At 52.5% G+C, this 26,604-nt stretch overlaps 1 protein-coding gene across 1 annotated transcript in view; it reads right to left on the bottom strand.

Moving 5' to 3' along the window:
* hspa12a (heat shock protein 12A) overlaps nucleotides 1–26,604 on the bottom strand; it is a gene marked incomplete at its 3' end in the record, with an annotated part of 65,269 nt that overhangs the window by 23,303 nt on the left and 15,362 nt on the right. The window contains exons 2-6 of the mRNA XM_080493906.1: nucleotides 13,927–14,003; nucleotides 10,450–10,574; nucleotides 7,899–8,085; nucleotides 4,167–4,271; nucleotides 2,287–2,403 (exon numbers count right to left, since the gene is read on the bottom strand). Of these exons, the coding sequence (XP_080350032.1) occupies nucleotides 2,287–2,403; nucleotides 4,167–4,271; nucleotides 7,899–8,085; nucleotides 10,450–10,574; nucleotides 13,927–14,003 (611 nt within the window). The remainder of the gene's footprint in view (nucleotides 1–2,286; nucleotides 2,404–4,166; nucleotides 4,272–7,898; nucleotides 8,086–10,449; nucleotides 10,575–13,926; nucleotides 14,004–26,604) is intronic.

Below are 26,604 nucleotides of genomic sequence, written 5' to 3' on the forward strand. Positions count from 1 at the left end.
GTGGTGTGAGCGGTGGTGTGTGAGCGGTGGTGTGTGAGCGGTGGTGTGAACGGTGGTAATGAACGGTGGTGTGTGAGCGGTGGTGTGTGAACGGTGGTGTGTGAGCGGTGGTGTGTGAGCGGTGGTGTGTGAGCGGTGGTGTGAGCGGTGGTGTGTGAGCGGTGGTGTGTGAGCGGTGGTGTGAACGGTGGTGTGTGAGCGGTGCTGTGTGAGCAGTGGTGTGTGAGCAGTGGTGTGTGAGCAGTGGTGTGTGAGCAGTGGTGTGTGAGCGGTGGTGTAAACGTTGCTGTGTGAGCGGGGGTGTGTTTGAGCGGTGGTGTGAACGGTGGTGTGTGAGCGGTGGTGTGTGAGCGGTGGTGTGTGAACGGTGGTAATGAACGGTGGTGTGTGAGCGGTGGTGTGTGAACGGTGGTGTGTGAGCGGTGGTGTGTGAGCAGTGGTGTGTGAGCGGTGGTGTGAACGGTGGTGTGTGAGCGGTGGTGTGTGAGCGGTGGTGTGAACGCTGGTGTGTGAGCGGTGGTGTGTGAGCGGTGGTGTGAACGGTGGTGTGTGAGCGGTGGTGTGTGAGCAGTGGTGTGTGAGCAGTGGTGTGTGAGCAGTGGTGTGTGAGCAGTGGTGTGAACGGTGGTGTGTGAGCGGTGGTGTGTGAGCGGTGGTATGTGAGCGGTGGTGTGTGAGCAGTGGTGTGTGAGCGGTGGTGTGTGAGCAGTGGTGTGTGAGCGGTGGTGTGTGAGCGGTGGTGTGTGAGCGGTGGTGTGTGAGCGGTGGTGTGAACGGTGGTGTGTGAGCGGTGGTGTGTGAGCAGTGGTGTGTGAGCGGTGGTGTGAGCGGTGGTGTGTGAGCGGTGGTGTGTGAGCGGTGGTGTGTGAGCAGTGGTGTGTGAGCGGTGGTGTGTGAGCAGTGGTGTGTGAGCCGTGGTGTGTGAGCGGTGGTGTGTGAGCAGTGGTGTGTGAGCGGTGGTGTGTGAGCAGTGGTGTGTGAGCAGTGGTGTGTGAGCAGTGGTGTGTGAGCGGTGGTGTGTGAGCGGTGGTGTGTGAGCGGTGGTGTGTGAGCAGTGGTGTGTGAGCAGTGGTGTGTGAGCGGTGGTGTGTGAGCGGTGGTGTGTGAGCGGTGGTGTGTGAGCAGTGGTGTGTGAGCAGTGGTGTGTGAGCGGTGGTGTGTGAGCGGTGGTGTGTGAGCAGTGGTGTGTGAGCAGTGGTGTGTGAGCAGTGGTGTGTGAGCGGTGGTGTGTGAGCAGTGGTGTGTGAGCTCCGCCGCCTACGTCATCAACATGTGAAGCATCACGACTAAAACAAGTAGAAGACAGCAGTACTACCTCAGACTCTGTCTCACCATTAGTACTTCTTGGTATGGTCACAGTACTTTCTGGACGACAGGCCACTACTCTTATCTTTACTCTGAACCCTGTGGAGGACGACTCGGCTTTAAGGGTTAACAAGCTTCATGCTGCTGATACTGGGTGATGCGTTCAGGGGCATCACGTAACTCCAAACCTCGCAGCAACATAGTGAAACACTACTTCATTTTTGGAACTATGAATGTAGAACTATGAATGTAGAACTATGAATGTAGAACTATGAATGTAGAACTATGAATGTAGAACTATGACCTGAACTGGTTCATGTAGAAACTGAACTTTCCCAACACTGCCTGTCAATCACTCTTGTGTGTGTGTGTGTGTGTGTGTGTGTGTGTGTGTGTGTGTGTGTGTGTGTGTGTGTGTGGGGGGGGGGGGGGGGCACCTGGTACACCTGAGAGCACCATGAGACCCCCTGAGGAGGAGAGGGGGGGACATGAGGTGGTTTTGATTCTTTATTTAGGAGATTTACAATCTCTTTCTTCCTGATACAGTTTTAAATATTAAGAAATAAAAGTTTATGTATCTTTAAAAGGGAATACTTGTATTATTATACGATTATTAATATATTAGTGGAAAAATGGTATCGAAGCAGAAATATTATCGTTTATCGTAATAATTTCTGGGACAATTTCTGTTCCAGCAGGATTCTGTTCTAGGTTCTGGATGTCTCCTATTAGAGCTGGATGTTCTTGGAGCTGCCTCCTCCACCCTCCACCCCTCCACCCTCACAGTATTAATACAATAACAACAGAAAACACATGGTTCCATCGTTCTCCTGGAGGACTCCAGATGAGGGGGGGCTCTGTGGCTCTGGACTAAATGAGTTTGATCCCTGCAGGCTCCTGTACTTCACTCAGTGCAGCAGAATGTGTGGGGAAGGTGGAGCTGCTGTGTGGAGACACGTGGGTGGAGCTTTGCTTCCCCACCTTGTAGGCAGCTTCCCTCATGAACTGCTTGGCAGGCATTTTCCAGATGGCAGGAACAGTGATGACCCACCGCACGTCGCTGTTGAGGAACTCCCCGCCGGTCTGGTCGCTCAGCTCCTGCAGTCAACATGGAGGCGCTCACACTTAGTGACACACTGGGGCTCACACTGGGGGCTCACACTGGGGGCTCACACTGGGGCTCACACTGGGGCTCACACTGCAGGGCTCACACTGGGGGCTCACACTGGGGGCTCACACTGCAGGGCTCACACTGGGGCTCACACTGCAGGGCTCACACTGGGGGCTCACACTGGGGGCTCACACTGGGGCTCACACTGGGGGCTCACACTGGGGGCTCACACTGGGGGCTCACACTTAGTGACACACTGGGGCTCACACTGGGGCTCACACTGGGGCTCACACTGCAGGGCTCACACTGCAGGGCTCACACTGGGGCTCACACTGGGGGCTCACACTGGGGGCTCACACTTAGTGACACACTGGGGCTCACACTGGGGCTCACACTGGGGGCTCACACTGGGGGCTCACACTGCGGGGCTCACACTGGGGCTCACACTGGGGCTCACACTGAGGCTCACACTGGGGGCTCACAATGGGGGCTCACAATGGGGCTCACACTGGGGGCTCACACTGCAGGGCTCACACTGGGGCTCACACTGGGGCTCACACTGGGGGCTCACACTGGGGGCTCACACTGCAGGGCTCACACTGGGGGCTCAGACTGGGGGCTCACACTTAGTGACACACTGGGGCTCACACTGTGGGCTCACACTGGGGGCTCACACTGGGGGCTCACACTGCAGGGCTCACACTGGGGGCTCAGACTGGGGGCTCACACTTAGTGACACACTGGGGCTCACACTGGGGGCTCACACTGGGGCTCACACTGGGGGCTCAGACTGGGGGCTCACACTTAGTGACACACTGGGGCTCACACTGTGGGCTCACACTGGGGGCTCACACTGGGGCTCACACTGGGGGCTCAGACTGGGGGCTCACACTGGGGCTCACACTGTGGGCTCACACTGGGGGCTCACACTGGGGCTCAGACTGGGGGCTCACACTTAGTGACACACTGGGGGCTCACACTGGGGGCTCAGACTGGGGGCTCACACTTAGTGACACACTGGGGCTCACACTGGGGCTCACACTGGGGGCTCAGACTGGGGGCTCACACTTAGTGACACACTGGGGGCTCACACTGGGGCTCACACTGGGGGCTCAGACTGTGGGCTCACACTTAGTGACACACTGGGGGCTCACACTGGGGCTCACACTGGGGGCTCACACTGGGGCTCACACTGGGGGCTCAGACTGTGGGCTCACACTTAGTGACACACTGGGGGCTCACACTGGGGCTCACACTGGGGCTCACACTGGGGCTCACACTGGGGGCTCACACTGGGGGCTCACACTTAGTGACACACTGGGGGCTCACACTGGGGCTCACACTGGGGGCTCAGACTGTGGGCTCACACTTAGTGACACACTGGGGGCTCACACTGGGGCTCACACTGGGGCTCACACTGGGGGCTCACACTGGGGGCTCACACTGGGGCTCACACTGGGGCTCACACTGCAGGGCTCACACTGGGGGCTCACACTGGGGGCTCAGACTGTGGGCTCACACTTAGTGACACACTGGGGGCTCACACTGGGGCTCACACTGGGGGCTCACACTGGGGGCTCACACTTAGTGACACACTGGGGGCTCACACTGGGGCTCACACTGGGGGCTCAGACTGGGGGTTCACACTTAGTGACACACTGGGGCTCACACTGGGGACTCACACTACCGGGCTCACGTGCTTCCTACGTCATGTTTTAATGGACACGAGTATGGAGCGGGTGGAGGGTACCTTCAGTGCCTGCTCCTTGAAGAAAGCCAGCGCATATGCAAATATGTCCAAAGCTTTGACCCTCTTCCCATTGGCTGCGTGCAGGTCGGTGTTAATGGACAGATTCTGAAGGAGGACAAGAAGACTTAGTTAGTGATACTAGAGTCCAGAAGACGTACGTCTCCCTCTTCATCTTCCCATCAACAAACACTGTCCCTGATCAGGGACACCAGCATCTGTGTCTACGCTACGTCACCCCCACCGGCATCTGTGTCTACGCTACGTCACCCCGCCAGCATCTGTGTCTACCCTACGTCACCCCGCCAGCATCTGTGTCTACCCTACGTCACCCCGCCAGCATCTGTGTCTACGCTACGTCACCTTCACTGGCATCTGTGTCTACGCTACGTCACAACCACCAGCATCTGTGTCTACGCTACGTCACCCTGCCAGCATCTGTGTCTACCCTACGTCACCCCGCCAGCATCTGTGTCTACCCTACGTCACCCCGCCAGCATCTGTGTCTACGCTACGTCACCTTCACTGGCATCTGTGTCTACGCTACGTCACAACCACCAGCATCTGTGTCTACGCTACGTCACCCTGCCAGCATCTGTGTCTACCCTACGTCACCCCGCCAGCATCTGTGTCTACGCTACGTCACCTTCACTGGCATCTGTGTCTACGCTACGTCACCCCCACCGGCATCTGTGTCTACGCTACGTCACCCCGCCAGCATCTGTGTCTACCCTACGTCACCCCGCCAGCATCTGTGTCTACGCTACGTCACCTTCACTGGCATCTGTGTCTACGCTACGTCACCCCCACCGGCATCTGTGTCTACGCTACGTCACCCCGCCAGCATCTGTGTCTACCCTACGTCACCCCGCCAGCATCTGTGTCTACGCTATGTCACCTTCACTAGCCTCTGTGTCTACGCTACGTCACCTTCACCAGCATCTGTGTCTACGCTACATCACCCCCACTGGCATCTGTGTCTATGCTACGTCACCTTCACTAGCCTCTGTGTCTACGCTACGTCACCTTCACCATATCTGTGTCTACACTACATGACCTCCACCAGCCTCTGTTGTGAGGCTACATCATCTCCACCAGCCTTTGTGTCTACGCTACGTAACCGCCACCAGCATCTGTGTCTACGCTACGTCACCTCCACCAGCCTCTGTTGTGAGGCTATGTCATCTCCACTAGTCTCTGTGTCTACGCTACGTCACCCCCACAAGCCTATGTGTTGGGGCTATGTCACCTCCACCAGCCTCTATGTCCAGGCTACGTCACCTCCACCAGTCTCTGTGTCTATGCTACATCACCTCCACGATTCTGTGTCAACACTGTCACCTTCACCAACCTCCATTTAGATGCTACGTCACCTCCACCAGCATCTGTGTCTACACTACGTCACCTCCAGCCTGTTTCGAGGCTACGTCACCTCCGCCAGCCTCTTTGTCGACCCTACGTCACCTCCACCATTCTCTATGTCGAGGCTACGTCACCTCCACCATTCTCTATGTCGAGGCTACTTCACCTCCACCATTCTGTGCCGATGCTACATCACCTCCACCATTCTGTGTCGATGCTACGTCACCTCCACCAGCCTCCCAGGCTACAGTAGCGTAGCATAGCATAGCATAGCGTAGCATCTCTCTCCGCTCAGCGCTATGCTACTGCAGACCGAGGGACTGAGGATCAGTCAGACTTTAACCATGTTTAGCATGTACATTGCTGGTGTGTGAACCCTGAAACGTTTTAGCATGTAGCATGTAGCGTGTCGCATTAGCATGTAGCATTAACATGTAGCATGGCTCGAAGTTTTATGCTGAACAGTTAAACTATTGATCGATGTCGCCCAAACTCTGCTGGTCCAAATGTCTCTGCTGATGAAGGTTCAGGAGAACGTAGTTTACAGGGCGTAGTAAGAAGTATTTTCTCCTCTGGATATTTCAGGAGAACGTAGTTTACAGGGTGTAGTAAGAAGTATTTTCTCCTCTGGATATTTCAGGAGAACGTAGTTTACAGGGTGTAGTAAGAAGTATTTTCTCCTCTGGATATTTCAGGAGAACGTAGTTTACAGGGTGTAGTAAGAAGTATTTTCTCCTCTGGATATTTCAGGAGAACGTAGTTTACAGGGTGTAGTAAGAAGTATTTTCTCCTCTGGATATTTCAGGAGAACGTAGTTTACAGGGTGTAGTAAGAAGTATTTTCTCCTCTGGATATTTCAGGAGAACGTAGTTTACAGGGTGTAGTAAGAAGTATTTTCTCCTCTGGATATTTCAGGAGAACGTAGTTTACAGGGCGTAGTAAGAAGTATTTTCTCCTCTGGATATTTCAGGAGAACGTAGTTTACAGGGTGTAGTAAGAAGTATATTCTCCTCTGGATATTTCAGGAGAACGTAGTTTACAGGGTGTAGTAAGAAGTATTTTCTCCTCTGGATATTTCAGGAGAACGTAGTTTACAGGGTGTAGTAAGAAGTATTTTCTCCTCTGGATATTTCAGGAGAACGTAGTTTACAGGGTGTAGTAAGAAGTATTTTCTCCTCTGGATATTTCAGGAGAACGTAGTTTACAGGGTGTAGTAAGAAGTATTTTCTCCTCTGGATATTTCAGGAGAACGTAGTTTACAGGGTGTAGTAAGAAGTATTTTCTCCTCTGGATATTTCAGGAGAACGTAGTTTACAGGGTGTAGTAAGAAGTATTTTCTCCTCTGGATATTTCAGGAGAACGTAGTTTACAGGGCGTAGTAAGAAGTATTTTCTCCTCTGGATATTTCAGGAGAACGTAGTTTACAGGGTGTAGTAAGAAGTATATTCTCCTCTGGATATTTCAGGAGAACGTAGTTTACAGGGCGTAGTAAGAAGTATATTCTCCTCTGGATATTTCAGGAGAAGGTAGTTTACAGGGCGTAGTAAGAAGTATATTCTCCTCTGGATATTTCAGGAGAACGTAGTTTACAGGGTGTAGTAAGAAGTATATTCTCCTCTGGATATTTCAGGAGAACGTAGTTTACAGGGTGTAGTAAGAAGTATTTTCTCCTCTGGATATTTCAGGAGAACGTAGTTTACAGGGTGTAGTAAGAAGTATTTTCTCCTCTGGATATTTCAGGAGAACGTAGTTTACAGGGCGTAGTAAGAAGTATATTCTCCTCTGGATATTTCAGGAGAAGGTAGTTTACAGGGTGTAGTAAGAAGTATATTCTCCTCTGGATATTTCAGGAGAAGGTAGTTTACAGGGTGTAGTAAGAAGTATATTCTCCTCTGGATATTTCAGGAGAAGGTAGTTTACAGGGTGTCGTACGAAGTACGACGTCACGTAGTACTCGCAGGGATGTTTTGGGGTTGGAGTACTCCGTGTGGTATCGGACATGACACCTAATACTGGTGTGGGTATGGGTGCATCCCTACGAACAAGCAATGACACTGAGACCTTGAACCATGAATGAAACGACTGAGCCTTAATCTTAAACTGGATTATATTCTCAGTCCAGCCCTTCTGGAGATTAGAAATACTCCAGGTGATTCTTTTTCTCAGTAAAGAGAAGCTGTGTTGTGGTTGGTGCTCGCTAGATAAAGTACAACCGAGTTCAAGTGTGTACTTGTGTCAAAAGGTTTCTATTACAATCTTGTAATGTGACGCAGCGCCCCGGCAGGTGGGGGTGATGGCGGCAGAGCGGCGGCGGCAGAGCGGCGGCGGCAGAGCGGCGGCGGCAGAGCGGCGGCGGCGGCAGAGCGGCCTCACCGCCGTGGTGTGGAGCTTCATCTTGAACTTCTCCAGGTACAGCCACTGCTTGGACTCGCTGGGATCCAGGTCGTGGTAGAAGTCCCGAGCAGCGTAACCAAAGCTGTGGAACTTCCTGTCTGGAGTCAGCAGGATGGTGGTGGGGGTCTTCTGATTGGACACTCCCGGGTCTCCACCCTCCCAACGCCTGGTCAGACAGGAAGAAGGAGCAAAAGGAGGACATTGACATGAAAAGGAAACGTCGGTATCGTCGGCTAATGATACCTGCCCTGCTCTCCTTTAGTCTAGAGAGAGCTACGTCACACAAGCTAATGATACCTGCCCTGCTCTCCTTTAGTCTAGAGAGAGCTACGTCACACAAGCTAATGATACCTGCCCTGCTCTCCATTAGTCTAGAGAGAGCTACGTCACACAAGCTAATGATACCTGCTCTCCATTAGTCTAGAGAGAGCTACGTCACACAAGCTAATGATACCTGCTCTCCTTTAGTCTAGAGAGAGCTACGTCACACAAGCTAATGATACCTGCTCTCCATTAGTCTAGAGAGAGCTACGTCACACAAGCTAATGATACCTGCCCTGCTCTCCATTAGTCTAGAGAGAGCTACGTCACACAAGCTAATGATACCTGCCCTGCTCTCCATTAGTCTAGAGAGAGCTACGTCACACAAGCTAATGATACCTGCCCTGCTCTCCTTTAGTCTAGAGAGAGCTACGTCACACAAGCTAATGATACCTGCCCTGCTCTCCATTAGTCTAGAGAGAGCTACGTCACACAAGCTAATGATACCTGCTCTCCATTAGTCTAGAGAGAGCTACGTCACACAAGCTAATGATACCTGCCCTGCTCTCCTTTAGTCTAGAGAGAGCTACGTCACACAAGCTAATGATACCTGCCCTGCTCTCCATTAGTCTAGAGAGAGCTACGTCACACAAGCTAATGATACCTGCTCTCCATTAGTCTAGAGAGAGCTACGTCACACAAGCTAATGATACCTGCTCTCCTTTAGTCTAGAGAGAGCTACGTCACACAAGCTAATGATACCTGCTCTCCATTAGTCTAGAGAGAGCTACGTCACACAAGCTAATGATACCTGCCCTGCTCTCCATTAGTCTAGAGAGAGCTACGTCACACAAGCTAATGATACCTGCCCTGCTCTCCATTAGTCTAGAGAGAGCTACGTCACACAAGCTAATGATACCTGCCCTGCTCTCCTTTAGTCTAGAGAGAGCTACGTCACACAAGCTAATGATACCTGCCCTGCTCTCCATTAGTCTAGAGAGAGCTACGTCACACAAGCTAATGATACCTGCCCTGCTCTCCATTAGTCTAGAGAGAGCTACGTCACACAAGCTAATGATACCTGCTCTCCATTAGTCTAGAGAGAGCTACGTCACACAAGCTAATGATACCTGCCCTGCTCTCCATTAGTCTATAGAGAGCTACGTCACACAAGCTAATGATACCTGCCCTGCTCTCCTTTAGTCTAGAGAGAGCTACGTCACACAAGTTAATGATACCTGCCCTGCTCTCCTTTAGTCTAGAGAGAGCTACGTCACACAAGCTAATGATACCTGCTCTCCATTAGTCTAGAGAGAGCTACGTCACACAAGCTAATGATACCTGCTCTCCATTAGTCTAGAGAGAGCTACGTCACATAAGCTAATGATACCTGCCCTGCTCTCCATTAGTCTAGAGAGAGCTACGTCACACAAGCTAATGATACCTGCCCTGCTCTCCATTAGTCTAGAGAGAGCTACGTCACACAAGCTAATGATACCTGCCCTGCTCTCCATTAGTCTAGAGAGAGCTACGTCACACAAGCTAATGATACCTGCTCTCCATTAGTCTAGAGAGAGCTACGTCACACAAGCTAATGATACCTGCTCTCCATTAGTCTATAGAGAGCTACGTCACACAAGCTAATGATACCTGCCCTGCTCTCCTTTAGTCTAGAGAGAGCTACGTCACACATGCCAGTGTTCCAGTCAGTGTTCCAGTCAGTGTTCCTGTCAGTGTTCCAGTCAGTGTTCCAGTCAGTGTTCCTGTCAGTGTTCCTGTCAGTGTTCCAGTCAGTGTTCCAGTCAGTGTTCCAGTCAGTGTTCCAGTCAGTGTTCCAGTCAGTGTTCCAGTCAGACGTTGTTCTTAGAACATTACAGTGTAAATGTGAAACTTTTCTGAAACGAAAATGCAAATCTGCTGAGTTTTCACTAGAGAGGTAGTGTAAAGGGAGACAAGGTGATGAAGCGTCATGCGGTGGTTCTGTGAGTGGAGTCCATCCAGATGTGATGAGAGACCAGATGTGATGAGAGACCAGATGTGATGAGAGACCAGATGTGATGAGAGACACCCTGCTCACGCTCACAGAGTCAGTAAACAATCAACTCGTGCCATGAAGTGAGCGGCTGGTGAAGAAGTGAAGATTATTGAAATCCTGGATTCATTCCAGGTTTTCATTCTGCTCCTGGAACATCATTCAAGGTGTGTGAGGAGTGCTGTGCTGTTTCCAGCTGCCACACACTCCTCAGCGTCTGCACTAGTGTCAACACACCTCATGGTGTGAATGCACTCCGGCTCCTTGGTGAAGGCGTAAGCGTAACCGCTGGACGTGGTCCCGAAGTCGATGGCGACCACCACCACATAGGAGGGTCCGGGGGGGACCTGGTCCGAGTCCTCCTGAGGGCCAAGCAGAAGACAGTGTGAGGACTCGTCTCATACCACTGCCTGCTCCAGTCCTGGAGGATCACCATCCCTCACCACCACGCATCACCACCACGCACCACCACACACTACCACACACCACCACACACCACCACTCACCACCACACACTACCACACACCACCACGCACCACCACTCACCACCACGCACCACCACACACTACCACACACCACCACGCACCACCACTCACCACCACGCACCACCACACACTACCACACATCACCACGCACCACCACTCACCACCACGCACCACCACACACTACCGCACACCACCACTCCTCACCACCACTCACCACCACGCACCACCACTCACCACCCCTCACCACCACGCACCACCCCTCACCACCACGTACCACCACACACCACCACTCACGACCACTCACCACCACTCACAACCACCACTCACCACCGCTCACCACCACTCACCACCACGCACCACCACATACTACCGCACACCACCACTCCTCACCACTCCTCACCACCACTCACCACCACTCACCACCACGCACCACCACTCCTCACCACGCACCACCACTCCTCACCACTACTCACCACCGCTCACCACCACTCACCACCACTCACCACCGCTCACCACCACCACTTACCATCACCACTCACCACCCCTCACCACCACGCACCACCACACACCACCACCACTTACCATCACCACTCACCACCCCTCACCACCACGCACCACCCCTCACCACCACGTACCACCACACACCACCGCTCACCACCACCACTTACCATCACCACTCACCACCCCTCACCACCACGCACCACCCCTCACCACCACACACCACCACTCACGACCACTCACCACCCCTCACCACCACGCACCACCCCTCACCACCACACACCACCACTCACGACCCCTCACCACCACGCACCACCCCTCACCACCACACACCACCACTCACGACCACTCACCACCACGCACCACCACATACTACCGCACACCACCACTCCTCACCACTCCTCACCACCACTCACCACCACTCCTCACCACGCACCACCACTCCTCACCACTACTCACCACCGCTCACCACCACTCACCACCACTCACCACCGCTCACCACCACCACTTACCATCACCACTCACCACCCCTCACCACCACGCACCACCACACACCACCACCACTTACCATCACCACTCACCACCACTCACCACCACCACTCACCACCGCTCACCACCACACCCAACCACTCCTCACCACCACGCACCACCACCACTCACCACTCCTCACCACCACTTACCATCACCACTCACCACCGCTCACTACCACTCACCACCACTCACCAACACTCCTCACCACCACTCACCACCGCTCACCACCACACCCAACCACTCCTCACCACCACCACTCACCACCACACACCACCACCACTCACCATCACACACCACCGCTCACCACCACTCCTCACCACTCCTCACCACCACTCACCACCACTCACCACCACGCACCACCACTCCTCACCACGCACCACCACTCCTCACCACTACTCACCACCGCTCACCACCACTCACCACCACTCACCACCGCTCACCACCACCACTTACCATCACCACTCACCACCCCTCACCACCACGCACCACCACACACCACCACCACTTACCATCACCACTCACCACCCCTCACCACCACGCACCACCCCTCACCACCACGTACCACCACACACCACCGCTCACCACCACCACTTACCATCACCACTCACCACCCCTCACCACCACGCACCACCCCTCACCACCACACACCACCACTCACGACCACTCACCACCACTCACCACCACACACCACCCCTCACCACCACTCACCACCACTCACCACCACACACCACCACTCCTCACCACCACTTACCATCACCACTCACCACCGCTCACTACCACTCACCACCACTCACCACCACTCCTCACCACCACTCACCACCGCTCACCACCACACCCAACCACTCCTCACCACCACTCACCACCACACACCACCACTCCTCACCACCACTTACCATCACCACTCACTACCACTCACCACCACTCACCACCACCACTCACCACCGCTCACCACCACACCCAACCACTCCTCACCACCACGCACCACCACCACTCACCACTCCTCACCACCACTTACCATCACCACTCACCACCGCTCACTACCACTCACCACCACTCACCAACACTCCTCACCACCACTCACCACCGCTCACCACCACACCCAACCACTCCTCACCACCACCACTCACCACCACACACCACCACCACTCACCATCACACACCACCGCTCACCACCGCTCACCACCACTCACCACCACCACCACGCCCCACAAATGAACCCATGTGGTGGAAGTAGTGAGTTTCCTCTGCAGACTGAAGTGAAGCAGCTCTAGAAGTGAGACTGATCCTGATTCCCTCCTGAACATGGAGCAGCTCCGATCAGCCGCTCCAGGGAGAAGTGGCTCAGGTTCTTCATGGAGCGGCTCCTATCAGCCGCTCCAGGAAGAAGTGGCTCAGGTTCTTCATGGAGCGGCTCCTATCAGCTGCTCCAGGAAGAAGTGGCTCAGGTTCTTCATGGAGCGGCTCCTATCAGCCGCTCCAGGAAGAAGTGGCTCAGGTTCTTCATGGAGCGGCTCCTATCAGCCGCTCCAGGAAGAAGTGGCTCAGGTTCTTCATGGAGCGGCTCCTATCAGCTGCTCCAGGAAGAAGTGGCTCAGGTTCTTCATGGAGCGGCTGATCGGAGTGGCTCAGGTTCTTCATGGAGCGGCTCCTATCAGCTGCTCCAGGAAGAAGTGGCTCAGGTTCTTCATGGAGCGGCTGATCGGAGTGGCTCAGGTTCTTCATGGAGCGGCTGATCGGAGTGGCTCAGGTTCTTCATGGAGCGGCTGATCGGAGTGGCTCAGGTGTAACTCACTATTCACGCCAGGCTTCACTTCACCTGTCCAGCAGCACTAAGAAGCTTTACTGGTTTGACTGAATCACGACAGAAGACCAGCAGAAGGGGACAGACGACGGAATATTTCTACTTGTGTTGATATACTAAATGTATTTAAGTTATAACTGTTAAAGTACAGTAAATGTTTCTGTTGTGTGCATATAGATACTAACTGTAGTGTACAATAGTAGTGCTTCCTGCTGCAGTCTCATTAAGCTGCTGTTCCACTGCACGCCTCCTGAACACACTCTGTGTTCTGAGAGCCACGGCACAGACATGAGTGTGATTTGACGTCAAGCAGCAGGACATTAGTGTGAGCGGGACACTATTGGACGCAGGTCCTTTGAAAGGTGAAAGACAAGGGAGACACAATGAGCAGGAAGTGACCTGTGTGTGGGAAGGAGACAGCGGGGTGATGCCGGGGTCCCCCAGGCTCTTGGCTGGAGACGGGTTCGCCATCGCATCTGTAGAGGGAGACAGGAGCACAGACAGGACCAGGCTGCTTCATCATCATCATCATCATCATCATCATCATCATCACCAAAGGTAAGGAAGAAGAACAAAGTGAAAGACATGATTTTACATCCATCCTGTCCTCTGTCCCGTCCTGGACCAGCTGCCAGCCAATGACAGAGCACCATTACCAGGAACCATGGACGAGCTTCCATAGAGCTGCAGCTGCAGCTCTGCCTCATCCCAACAATCCTTCAATGGACAAGTTCTTCACCATCAAGGACCCGGAGAACAATGGACGCTAATTCAACCAAAAGGACTAATTGTCCCTAATTATAAATAATGTCCATCACAGCCAGTGATGGACGGTGTGGGGACAGTCATTGTACCATGACCCTGAAACCAGGGAGGAAATCACATCTCTCATCAGATTTCATTTCTGTGTAATCCTCTTGTTTTAGATCAATGTCTCTTTATTGTTTTAAAACATATAAAACACAATATAAACCTCCGCTATACCAACATTTAGTAATCAGAGTACACAGCTTGTGTAACTGTCAGCACACACCCTTTCAAAGTAAGAAATAAATGGCAGCCATTGATGGTAAATTGTCTGGCCGATCCTTTCAGTGTAAAGCTAATCTCATAGACCCATAACCTCTGAGCCAATGGACGCGTCTCGGGGGACATGAGTCCTTATAATGTAAACAGGATTAGTCTTCGAACTCGCAACCAACAAAAAGCACTCATGTTTGTCTGACGCATGCTGAAGGGGGCATCAGCAGAGACCCCCCCCTGAACAAAGCAGTGACAGCACGGGGGGGAAACCCGGGGGGACACCTGGGAGGACACCCGGCGGGGACACCCGGGGGGACACCCGGGAGGACACACTCAGCCAAACTGAGTCTCCCATTTCCACTGAAGATCATTCAAGTTGGTCTCATGATAGGACGCGAGCAAGGCAGAGATCCTTAAAACCTTTTAACGTCTGTCCAAGAGTCCAAGAGTTCGTCCACCAGGGTCCGAGGGGGACATAAAGGAAAACAGTCTGAATCAGCCCCAACAAAGTTCTCCATTACTGATATCAAAAAGTGTGACTGGTGAACAGACTGGTGAACAGACTGGTGAACTGACTGGTGAACTGACTGGTGAACAGACTGGTGAACAGACTGGTGAACAGACTGGTGAACTGACTGGTGAACTGACTGGTGAACAGACTGGTGAACAGACTGGTGAACTGACTGGTGAACTGACTGGTGAACTGACTGGTGAACAGACTGGTGAACTGACTGGTGAACTGACTGGTGAACAGACTGGTTAACAGACTGGTGAACTGACTGGTGAACTGACTGGTGAACTGACTGGTGAACAGACTGGTGAACTGACTGGTGAACTGACTGGTGAACAGACTGGTGAACTGACTGGTGAACTGACTGGTGAACAGACTGGTTAACAGACTGGTGAACAGACTGGTGAACTGGGCTGAACCACTGATTGCATTTGCAATAATATCGTGATATGATAAGACGGGACTTTCTAATCACAACTGCTGCGATTTAACTTCTCACTGATATTTGATACCAACGGAACTCACTGATCAGAGGTTCCTGATCAGAGGTTCCTGATCAGAGGTTCCTGATCAGAGGTTCCTGATCAGAGGTGTCTGCTTCATGATCCTGGTCTGCTTCATGATCCTGGTCTGATCCATGATCCTGGTCTGCTTCATGATCCTGGTCTGATCCATGATCCTGGTCTGATCCATGATCCTGGTCTGCTTCATGATCCTGGTCTGATCCATGATCCTGGTCTGCTTCATGGTGCTGAAATGATCCCCAGTGTTTCCCTGCTGCTGCTCTGCTCGCTGGCTGCAAACTGTGGACTGGATTTCCTGAAGGGAGGCGGGTCTCAATGAGACCAGGAGGAATGAGGCAGGAAATCCAGTCCACAGTTTGCAGCCAGCGAGCAGGCTAGGGAAGTAGCACTGTGCTATCCAACTTTTCATGGCAACATGTTGCTGTTTGGAGGGATTTTAGTCTCACAACACCACAAAGCAACACAGCAACGTGGATGTTAGCAAAGCAACGCAGCAACGTGAATGTTAGCTAAGCAACACAGCAACATTGATGTTAGCAAAGCAACACAGCAATGTGGATGTTAGCAAAGCAACGCAGCAACGAACAATGTTAGCTAAGCAATGATGCATTCAAGGATTCTGTAAAAACCAGCAGTAATACTGGAGAAAGCAGGTCAGAACATCTCTTGAAACAATCAGCTGGAACCCGGAGATTTGTCGCTTTGCATGTCCTTTATTGGCAGGCCGCTGTGATGTCCCCCTCCAAGCCCGTGATCCAATCAGAGTTTACAGCAGGGAGATTAAGGCCTTAAAAAAGCTCGACTTGCTGCACATTGAGAGGAGGAGGGTGATCGGTGAAACTCACTAAAGCACAGTGTTGTTCCTGAACGGCTTTAATGAACGCTCCGTTTGTGTAGCGTTTGTACTTCTGCCTGATGAACGTTAACGTGAGCGCGCTCACTACAGCGTTTGTGAACGGCTCTCACAGTCCAACGTTGTTTTCCAGAGTTGCCAGATTTCCATAGAGCCTTCCAGTGAAAACCCAGATAAAGCTCAGATAAACAGGCTTATCATGTAGGAGGAAAACAGCCAATCAGGCAACAGCAGCCACCAGAGTGGCTCCACCGCCTACGTCATCAACATGCGAAGCATCACGGCAAAAACAAATGGAAGACAGCAGCTCTACCTCGGACTCTGCCTCAGCCCCATATGGTTACTTAACAGAATTTTATAAAAAGGTCAATGAAGACTCAGATGGGAAGAACCTGACCTTTTCATGTAAACTTTGCCCGCCGACGTCAACATCAAACCTGAGGCGGCACATCGACCCAAAGCCCCCGGCCAGCCTTTCAAGGTATGTGCAAGTTACTATAGATCAATAGACACGGCAACGGCGAGCCAAAACAGATTCTAAACCAGCCAAACCCCGTTAAGGGAAACAGCAGCGGGGGGGTGCTGAGTGCACAGCAGCTGATTGCTGGTCAGCTGTGAACAAAGCACTTGTGGGGATCACGGTCCACTACATCCAGTACTGGCATGCCGGCGGATTTAAGGTCGTGTGTTCAGTAACAGACAATGCTGCCAGTGTTGTCAAGGCGTCCAACTGTTTTGGGATGGATGAATAGTGATAGTGACTGATAGTGAAGAGCCAGAGACAGTGATCCACTTTGACGAAGAGAGCCTGAGCCTCTCTCAGGTCGGGATCATCCCTCTCTCCCACCTCAGAGGAGGTGCATCTAGTGACCAAAGATAAGAAAGGGTCACTGAACCATGTCTGCTCTGTGGAACCGGGTCAAGCCAAGTCCGAAGGCTTCTGATACTGTGGAGGAAAAGCTTTGGCTTTGTTGTGCTAAATGACACAAGAGGGAACTCTGGATTTCTTGCCATAGAGCAAAGCTAACTACCAAGGCAGAAACGAATGTGGCTGAGGTCACCCCTGCAATGATGCCCCTCCCCTCCCCCACCAGCTGATTGTGAACACTGGGAGTGATGACTTTCTCCACATGGAGTCAACTTCATCCACGAGTTCCTGGAGGTGATGAGGCCTTCAGCACTTGTCCTAAACCTCCTCCGAGCAGAGAAGAACATCTGTCGTGGCTGCCTGCCTCCAACCATTGTGCTACTGCCTTGTCTTATTAATGAGCTGTTGGATGCCAGCATGAAGACCACTGCAGCAGAGGCTCTCATTACACGCCGGCCCCTCATAGAGAGCATCTTGCATGGCTGGCAGGTCTTCTGGACAAGAGGGAGGACATTCTCTCCGCTATGCTGGTGCCAAGAGTCAAGCTGGACGGGGTCCAAGCTGGACGGGGTCCAAGCTGGACGGGGTCCAAGATGGACGGGGTCCAAGCTGGACGGGGTCCAAGATGGACAGGGTCCAAGATGGACAGGGTCCAAGATGAGGAGAAACATGTGCAGTACAGACTGACGCTGAAAAGACAATTTCAAACCCTCAACTCTGCCGACTCAGCTGAAAGAGACTCGGGTTAGAGCTGCAGGAGAGAGCTGCAGGAGAGAGGTGCTGCAGGAGAGAGGTGCTGCAGGAGAGAGGCGCTGCAGGAGAGAGGTGCTGCAGGAGAGAGGCACAGCAGGAGAGAGGTGCTGCAGGAGAGAGGCACAGCAGGAGAGAGGTGCTGCAGGAGAGAGGCGCTGCAGGAGAGAGGCGCTGCAGGAGAGAGCTGCAGGAGAGAGGCACTGCAGGAGAGAGGTACTGCAGGAGAGAGGCACAGCAGGAGAGAGGCGCTGCAGGAGAGAGCTGCAGGAGAGAGGCGCTGCAGGAGAGAGGCGCTGCAGGAGAGAGGCGCTGCAGGAGAGAGCTGCAGGAGAGAGGCACAGCAGGAGAGAGGTGCTGCAGGAGAGAGGCACTGCAGGAGAGAGGCGCTGCAGGAGAGAGGCGCTGCAGGAGAGAGCTGCAGGAGAGAGGCACAGCAGGAGAGAGGTGCTGCAGGAGAGAGGCGCTGCAGGAGAGAGGCGCTGCAGGAGAGAGCTGCAGGAGAGAGGCACTGCAGGAGAGAGGTACTGCAGGAGAGAGGCACAGCAGGAGAGAGGCGCTGCAGGAGAGAGCTGCAGGAGAGAGGCGCTGCAGGAGAGAGGCGCTGCAGGAGAGAGGCGCTGCAGGAGAGAGGCGCTGCAGGAGAGAGCTGCAGGAGAGAGGCACAGCAGGAGAGAGGTGCTGCAGGAGAGAGGCACTGCAGGAGAGAGGCGCTGCAGGAGAGAGGCGCTGCAGGAGAGAGCTGCAGGAGAGAGGCACAGCAGGAGAGAGGTGCTGCAGGAGAGAGGCGCTGCAGGAGAGAGGCGCTGCAGGAGAGAGCTGCAGGAGAGAGGCACAGCAGGAGAGAGGCGCAGCAGGAGAGAGGCACTGCAGGAGAGAGGCACAGCAGGAGAGAGGCGCTGCAGGAGAGATGCGCTGCAGGAGAGAGCTGCAGCAGGAGAGAGGTGCTGCAGGAGAGAGGCGCTGCAGGAGAGAGCTGCAGGAGAGAGCTGCAGCAGGAGAGAGGCGCAGCAGGAGAGAGGCGCTGCAGGAGAGAGGCGCAGCAGGAGAGAGGCACAGCAGGAGAGAGGTGCTGCAGGAGAGAGGCACTGCAGGAGAGAGGCGCTGCAGGAGAGAGACGCAGCAGGAGAGAGGCACAGCAGGAGAGAGGCACAGCAGGAGAGAGGTGCTGCAGGAGAGAGGCACTGCAGGAGAGAGGCACTGCAGGAGAGAGGCACAGCAGGAGAGAGGTGCTGCAGGAGAGAGGCGCTGCAGGAGAGAGGCGCTGCAGCAGCCGTGGTCTAATATTCAGGTAGGGATGAACTGGGATTATCTTCCATCAGTAAGATGCTGTGGTAATAAGTACAGTAAATACCCAGCCTCAATCCTAGTTCTGTCTCGGTGAGATTATTCTAATGCTTGTGCAGCTAATAGTAATTGTGCTTTTCAAAATAAAAATTTGGTCAAATTATTTCAGTGTTTGCCTCAGTACACAATTCCTTTAATACAGAGTACTGTTAGTATTTTTGCCACAATAATCCTGATGTTAAAATGTCTTGTTTCATGTCATTCAGGCCCGGCTGGGAGAAGCAGGGATCCACCGGGGATCCACCGGGGATCCACCAGGGATCCACCGGGGATCCACCGGGGATCCACCGGGGATCCACCAGGGAGAGAGCACTGTGACCAGTCACAGATCTTCAGTCACCTTGGACTGTGACGGACTCTTTCTAAGTTATTGGGTTTTTGTTGTTTTGTTGTTTTGTTGTGTTTTGGGTTTTTTCGTTTGGGCTGTATTTTGCTCTTTCATGATCAAAGTTCCAGAACTTTTCTTTGGACAAACAAGTCAGGAACAAAAATCGATTCAGGAAAAACTGAAAAGTGAGCTCGATAAATCAAGTTGAAATGTTTTGCACTTTGAGGTACATGTTAAGTTTCTCACCTCACATTGGGTTTGTGTAAGTCCTGTTGACACATCTTCTGGACTCTGTAGTACTGTATAACAGAATACTGCAGTTCAGAATGGTCTCCTTGACTATTTTCAATTAGAACCCGCCTGGTATTTTTCCCTCTGCGCCTTCAGGACGACTGTCCGTTTGTTTAGAGTCACTAAGTCCTCCTTCATAGAGACCATTGAAGCAGCTCATGGTTCTGAGAATATCCTGTGGGGGGGGGGGGGGGGGGGGGGGGGGGGGGGGGGGGGGGGGGGGGGGGGGGCTGCAGCTGCCCCTAGTGAGGACTGGCTGGGGGGTAACAATGGAGAAATACCAGCATTCTGAGGGGAACAGCTCACAGCAACATGTTGGAAAAAAAAGAATTATGAAGTAGTTTATTTTTGAAACTGTGAATTTAGAACTATGAACTGAACGAGTTAATTTTAAAATTTGTGAACTTTGAAGTAGTTCATGTAAAACTGGACTTTCCCAGTACTGCTAAAGCCCATAGTCACACTCCTTCACCAAATGGAAAATTCTATTGTCCATGAAAGAATTATCGATTGTTGAATATGTCCCGTGGACCACAGGGTAGAATAAATATGTCCCGTGGACCACAGGGTAGAATAAATATGTCCCGTGGACCACAGGGTAGAATAAATATGTCCCGTGGACCACAGGGTAGAATAAATATGTCCCGTGGACCACAGGGTAGAATGAATATGTCCTGTGGACCACAGGGTAGAATAAATATGTCCCGTGGACCACAGGGTAGAATGAATATGTCCCGTGGACCGCAGGGTAGAATGAATCTGTCCTGTGGACCACAGGGTAGAATGAATATGTCCCGTGGACCACAGGGTAGAATGAATATGTCCCTGCAGGGGGGGTCCGGCCGTACCACACATCAGCCACATAATCCTGAATCTTCATCAAATGACTGAAGGAAATGCTCAGTTTAACAAGGTTCTACACCTCTTACTCCGTCACCGCCATAGCCCCGCCCCCATTCTGTGTAATCTAAAAGCATTCATGAGATTCACAACATGGCCTCCAGTTTGAATAGTCAGGAGAGATGAGGACAGCGTGTCATACTTATACATTTAGTTTTTACTAATAAAGAGTAGAAACAAGACAGAGATGGACGGGTGTTCAACAAGGACCTCCCACTAGGTTCCACTTTGGAACCATTGATTTGCTACAGAAGGAAAACATCAAGAGTCCGTTCTTCTGGTTCCTCCAGGTGAGCAGCTCGGCTGAGGAACACTTCCAGTTCCCCCGTTTACCACCGAGCAACGTCCTGGAAACCCCCGACAGGAAGTCCAGTTTGACCTGGGGGGGTAACAGGAAGTCCAGTTTGACCTGAGGGGGTAACAGGAAGTCCAGTTTGACCTGGGGGGGTAACAGGAAGTCCAGTTTGACCTGAGGGGGTAACAGGAAGTCCAGTTTGACCTGGGGGGGTAACAGGAAGTCCAGTTTGACCTGGGGGGGTAACAGGAAGTCCAGTTTGACCTGAGCAGGTAACAGGAAGTCCAGTTTGACCTGAGCGGGTAACAGGAAGTCCAGTTTGACCTCAGCAGGTAACAGGAAGTCCAGTTTGACCTGAGCAGGTAACAGGAAGTCCAGTTTGACCTGAGGGGGTAACAGGAAGTCCAGTTTGACCTGGGGGGGTAACAGGAAGTCCAGTTTGACCTGAGGGGGTAACAGGAAGTCCAGTTTGACCTGAGCAGGTAACAGGAAGTCCAGTTTGACCTGGGGGGGTAACAGGAAGTCCAGTTTGACCTGAGCAGGTAACAGGAAGTCCAGTTTGACCTGGGGGGGGGGGGGGGTAACAGGAAGTCCAGTTTGACCTGGGGGGGGGGGGGGTAACAGGAAGTCAAGGAGAGGAGCTTCACTCTCCATGAAGCTTAGAGACTGTGGTGACAAGAAACAGCTGCTTTCAGGGGGGTTCACTACAGACCACACTAGGTTCACTACATACCACACTAGGTTCACTACAGACCACACTAGGTTCACTACAGACCACACTAGGTTCACTCCAGACCACACTAGGTTCACTACAGACCACACTAGGTTCACTCCAGACCACACTAGGTTCACTACATACCACACTAGGTTCACTCCAGACACACTGGATTCAGAAGAGACAACACTGGGTTATCTACACACACACTAGGTTCACTACAGACCTCACTGAGTTCACTACAGACACACTGGGTTCACTACAGATACAGTAGGTTTACTACAGACATGCTGGGTTAACTGCAGACACACTAGGTTCATTAGAAACCACACTGGGTTCACTACAGACACACTAGGTTCACTACAGACATGCTGGGTTCAGTAGAGACCACACTGGGTTAACTACACACACACTAGGTTCACTACAGACCACACTGAGTTCACTACAGACACACTAGGTCCACTACAGACCACACTAGGTTCACTACAGACACACTAGGTCCACTACAGACCACACTAGGTTCACTAAAGACACACTAGGTTCACTACAGACCACACTGAGTTCACTACAGACACACTGGGTTCACTACAGACCATGTTGGTTCACTACAGACACACTAGGTCCACTACAGACCACACTAGGTTCACTAAAGACACACTAGGTCCACTACAGACCACACTGGGTTCACTACAGACACACTAGGGTTCACTACAGACACACTGGGTCCACTACAGACCACAGTGGGTTCACTACAGACACACTGGGTCCACTACAGACCACATTGGTTCACTACAGACCACAGTGGGTTCACTACAGACCACATTGGTTCACTACAGACACACTGGGTCCACTACAGACCACAGTGGGTCCACTACAGACCACAGTGGGTTCACTACAGACACACTGGGTCCACTACAGACCACATTGGTTCACTACAGACACACTGGGTTCACTACAGACCACAGTGGGTCCACTACAGACCACACTGGGTGCACTACAGACACACTGGGTTCACTACAGACACACTAGGGTTCACTACAGACACACTAGGGTGGGTTTGTACCCCCGTCCCTGTTGGCTGTGATACGTCTGGAGCTGAGAGAACTCAGCAGGTTCAGGGTCCGGAGCTGCAGCAGCGAGGTTTGTATTGATCTGTGAGATGGATTCTGGTGACGTGCAGGTCACTGCTGCTCACACAGTTTCGTCTGTGATGAGCTTTTACCCCGAGTGAAGTGAAGTGTAGAGCGGTTGTGAGGAGGAGCTGTCACAGTGGGAGCCGGCAGCTCCGGGCTCCGTCCTGACCCCGAAGCTCCCGAAGCGTCTGCAGACCTGCACACTGACGACTTCCCCGCTCTGAGAGCACCTGGCTTTAAAACACAATGACATTTCACTAGAATTGGTGATTGTCTCCCCATTGGTGACCATCATTTTCATTAGTGTGGCTTAATAGCCTTCACTGAAAGTGTTCTTTGAAAACATCATAATAATACTCCCTGGACGTACTGTAAGTGTCTGGCAGAATTGTCTCACAACGGGACATCATGTTATCCATCCTATTCTCCTGCCTGGCTCACCCTTTTCTCTTGTCCACCCCTACAGAGTGGATGAGTGGTCTGAAGACCCATAATACACTTTGCCAGGCAATTACAGTGCAGAATTACAGACCACCTGTGGCTAGACTCCATCTCGCCGCCTCTCTGCCGCCCCCCTAGCCCACTCCCAAAATCACCTCCGCACCCCGGACTTTCATTCTCAACAATAAAAACCCAATCACCAGTGAAAGGTAGAGGGATTGTAATCCTGTAATCACTAATCTCTCAAGTGACGCTGGATTGACTCAGCCTCTCTCTCCATTGTGCAGATTGTTTTCCTGTGTGCAAAAAGAAAAGTCTTCAGTCTCTCTGAACAGCAGCGGTGTGTGGCCTCAGACAGCGAGAGATAAAGGCTGAAGTCCCACCGAGCATCAGAACCTGCAGCTCTACGAACCAGAGGGGCTTTACTCTGCAGCTTAGAGAGGAAAGGTCCATTCAGAACCCCCGAATGGGCTCAGAGTCTTCTTCAGCTCATGTAGTGAGTGTGTGTGTGTGTGTGTGTGTGTGTGTGTGTGTGTGTGTGTGTGTGTGTGTGTGTGTGTGTGTGTGTGTGTGTGTGTGTGTGTGTGTGTGTGTGTGTGTGTGTGTGTGTGTGTGTGTGTGTGTGTGTGTGTGTGTGTGTGTGTGTGTGTGTGTGTGTGTGTGTGTGTGTGTGTGTGTGTGTGTGTGTGTGTGTGTGTGTGTGTGTGTGGTGGAGCCAACCGGCCTTGTGTTCCTCAGAATGCAAAGCAAAGATGTGAAAATGGGAACATTCTGAAAATGCGACCTTGAGTGGTTCATTCTAAAGCATTCCTGACGACGCCGCTCTACATTGTGACGTGTGATCAGACTTCACTGCTCAACAGGAGCAGCTTCCTGTTTCCTTTCTTGCTTTCTTTAAATGTTCCTTCTTTTTGGGAAAAAACGTAACGGCTTCTTTTCACTGGTGATGGTTTCCACCCGTCCCCGTCCCCATACCATACCTATACCTATACCTGTACCTGTACCTGTACCTGTACCTGTCCCTGTCCCTGTCCCTGTCCCTGTACCTGTACCTGTACCTGTCCCTGTCCCTGTACGTGTACGTGTACCTGTACCTGTACCTGTCCCTGTCCCTGTCCCTGTACGTGTACCTGTACCTGTACCTGTCCCTGTACCTATACCTGTACCTGTACCTGTACCTGTACCTGTACGTGTACCTGTCCCTGTCCCTGTACCTGTACCTGTAAAGCCGCAGTTCAACTGTGCAGTCTGTGGCGGAGCGGGAGGATACAGTGCTGTAAAGCCACCCCAGGCCCAACTCTGTGGCTCGGTCCCACCACAGAAAGTACGGTTCAAATGTAGGGGGGGTTGTGAACGACGAGGGGAAGAACTTGGAGGCCGGGTGGCGGCCGGGTGGCGGCCGGGTGGCGGCCGGCTTGCCGCGGAGTTGTGGCTGGGTGAAGCACAAAAAAGCGGTGGAACTGCAGCCTAACTGACTCACTCACTCCAAACTTCACTGCGTCAGTACTTTAAGTGGGCCGGTACGAACCGGTACGCAGTACTGGCACTTTTATATTTGACCCCTCAGCGTACCGGGACTTTGCTCTAGCGTACGGTGCGTACCAGAACTTTCCCTGATGTCCAGACGGTCAGCCGCTACTAGTTTCACACTTTGGACCCGGCGGCTGAAACAATGAGGCTGATTGGAGGATCTTTACTGGTGAACCAGCTTCAGACCAACAATACATGGTGATGCGTTCAGGTGCATCACGTAACTCTGCACTCCGGGGCCGACCAGTCGTCCTCAGAGGAAAATCTCTCCTCACAATCACAATCAGTAAATACTTTATGACCAGAGATTAAACCCTCAGTGTTTGAGTACTTTTGCAGTAATTCACTTTCTCTCTCTCTCTCTCTCTCTCTCTCTCTCTCTCTCTCTCTCTCTCTCTCTCTCTCTCTCTCTCTCTCTCTCTCTCTCTCTCTCTCTCTCTCTCTCTCTCTCTCTCTCTCTCTCTCTCTCTCTCTCTCTCTCTCTCTCTCTCTCTCTCTCTCTCTCTCTCTCTCTCTCTCTCTCTCTCTCTCTCTCTCTCTCTCTCTCGAAGGTCAGGTGAAGGTCAGGTGAAGGTCAGGTGGAGGTCATGGTTAGGTATGGTGAAGCTCATGGTGAAGGTCAGGTGAAGGTCAGGTTGAGGTCATGGTGAAGGTCAGGTGAAGGTCAGGTGGAGGTCAGGTGGAGGTCATGGTGAAGGTCAGGTGAAGGTCAGGTGGAGGTCAGGTGGAGGTCATGGTGAAGGTCAGGTGGAGGTCAGGTGAAGGTCATGGTGGAGGTCATGGTGAAGGTCAGGTGGAGGTCAGGTGGAGGTCAGGTGAAGGTCAGGTGGAGGTCATGGTGAAGGTCAGGTGAAGGTCAGGTGGAGGTCAGGTGGAGGTCATGGTGAAGGTCAGGTGGAGGTCAGGTGGAGGTCAGGTGAAGGTCAGGTGGAGGTCAGGTGGAGGTCAGGTGGAGGTCATGGTGAAGGTCAGGTGAAGGTCAGGTGGAGGTCAGGTGGAGGTCAGGTGGAGGTCATGGTTAGGTCAGGTGAAGGTCAGGTGGAGGTCAGGTGGAGGTCAGGTGGAGGTCATGGTGAAGGTCAGGTGGAGGTCAGGTGGAGGTCAGGTGAAGGTCAGGTGAAGGTCAGGGTGAAGGTCAGGTGGAGGTCAGGTGAAGGTCAGGTGAAGGTCATGGTGAAGGTCAGGTGAAGGTCAGGTGGAGGTCAGGGTGAAGGTCAGGTGGAGGTCAGGTGAAGGTCAGGTGAAGGTCAGGGTGAAGGTCAGGTGGAGGTCAGGTGAAGGTCAGGTGAAGGTCATGGTGAAGGTCAGGTGAAGGTCAGGTGGAGGTCAGGGTGAAGGTCAGGTGGAGGTCAGGTGGAGGTCATGGTGAAGGTCAGGTGAAGGTCAGGTTGAGGTCAGGGTGAAGGTCAGGTGAAGGTCAGGTGGAGGTCATGGTTAGGTACATAGTTCCTGGTTGTCTGTGGAAAGCCTGATGTTTGCTGAATACTGGTTTGTACCAGTATTACTTAAAAACTTCATATCGTGTGAAACAAAGGGAGTTCTCTTGCTTCCCTGAAGTTTAATCCAGA

Source organism: Lipophrys pholis (genome assembly GCF_963383615.2).
Source record: "Lipophrys pholis genome assembly, contig: SCAFFOLD_28, whole genome shotgun sequence".
NCBI classification, from domain to species: domain Eukaryota; kingdom Metazoa; phylum Chordata; class Actinopteri; order Blenniiformes; family Blenniidae; genus Lipophrys; species Lipophrys pholis.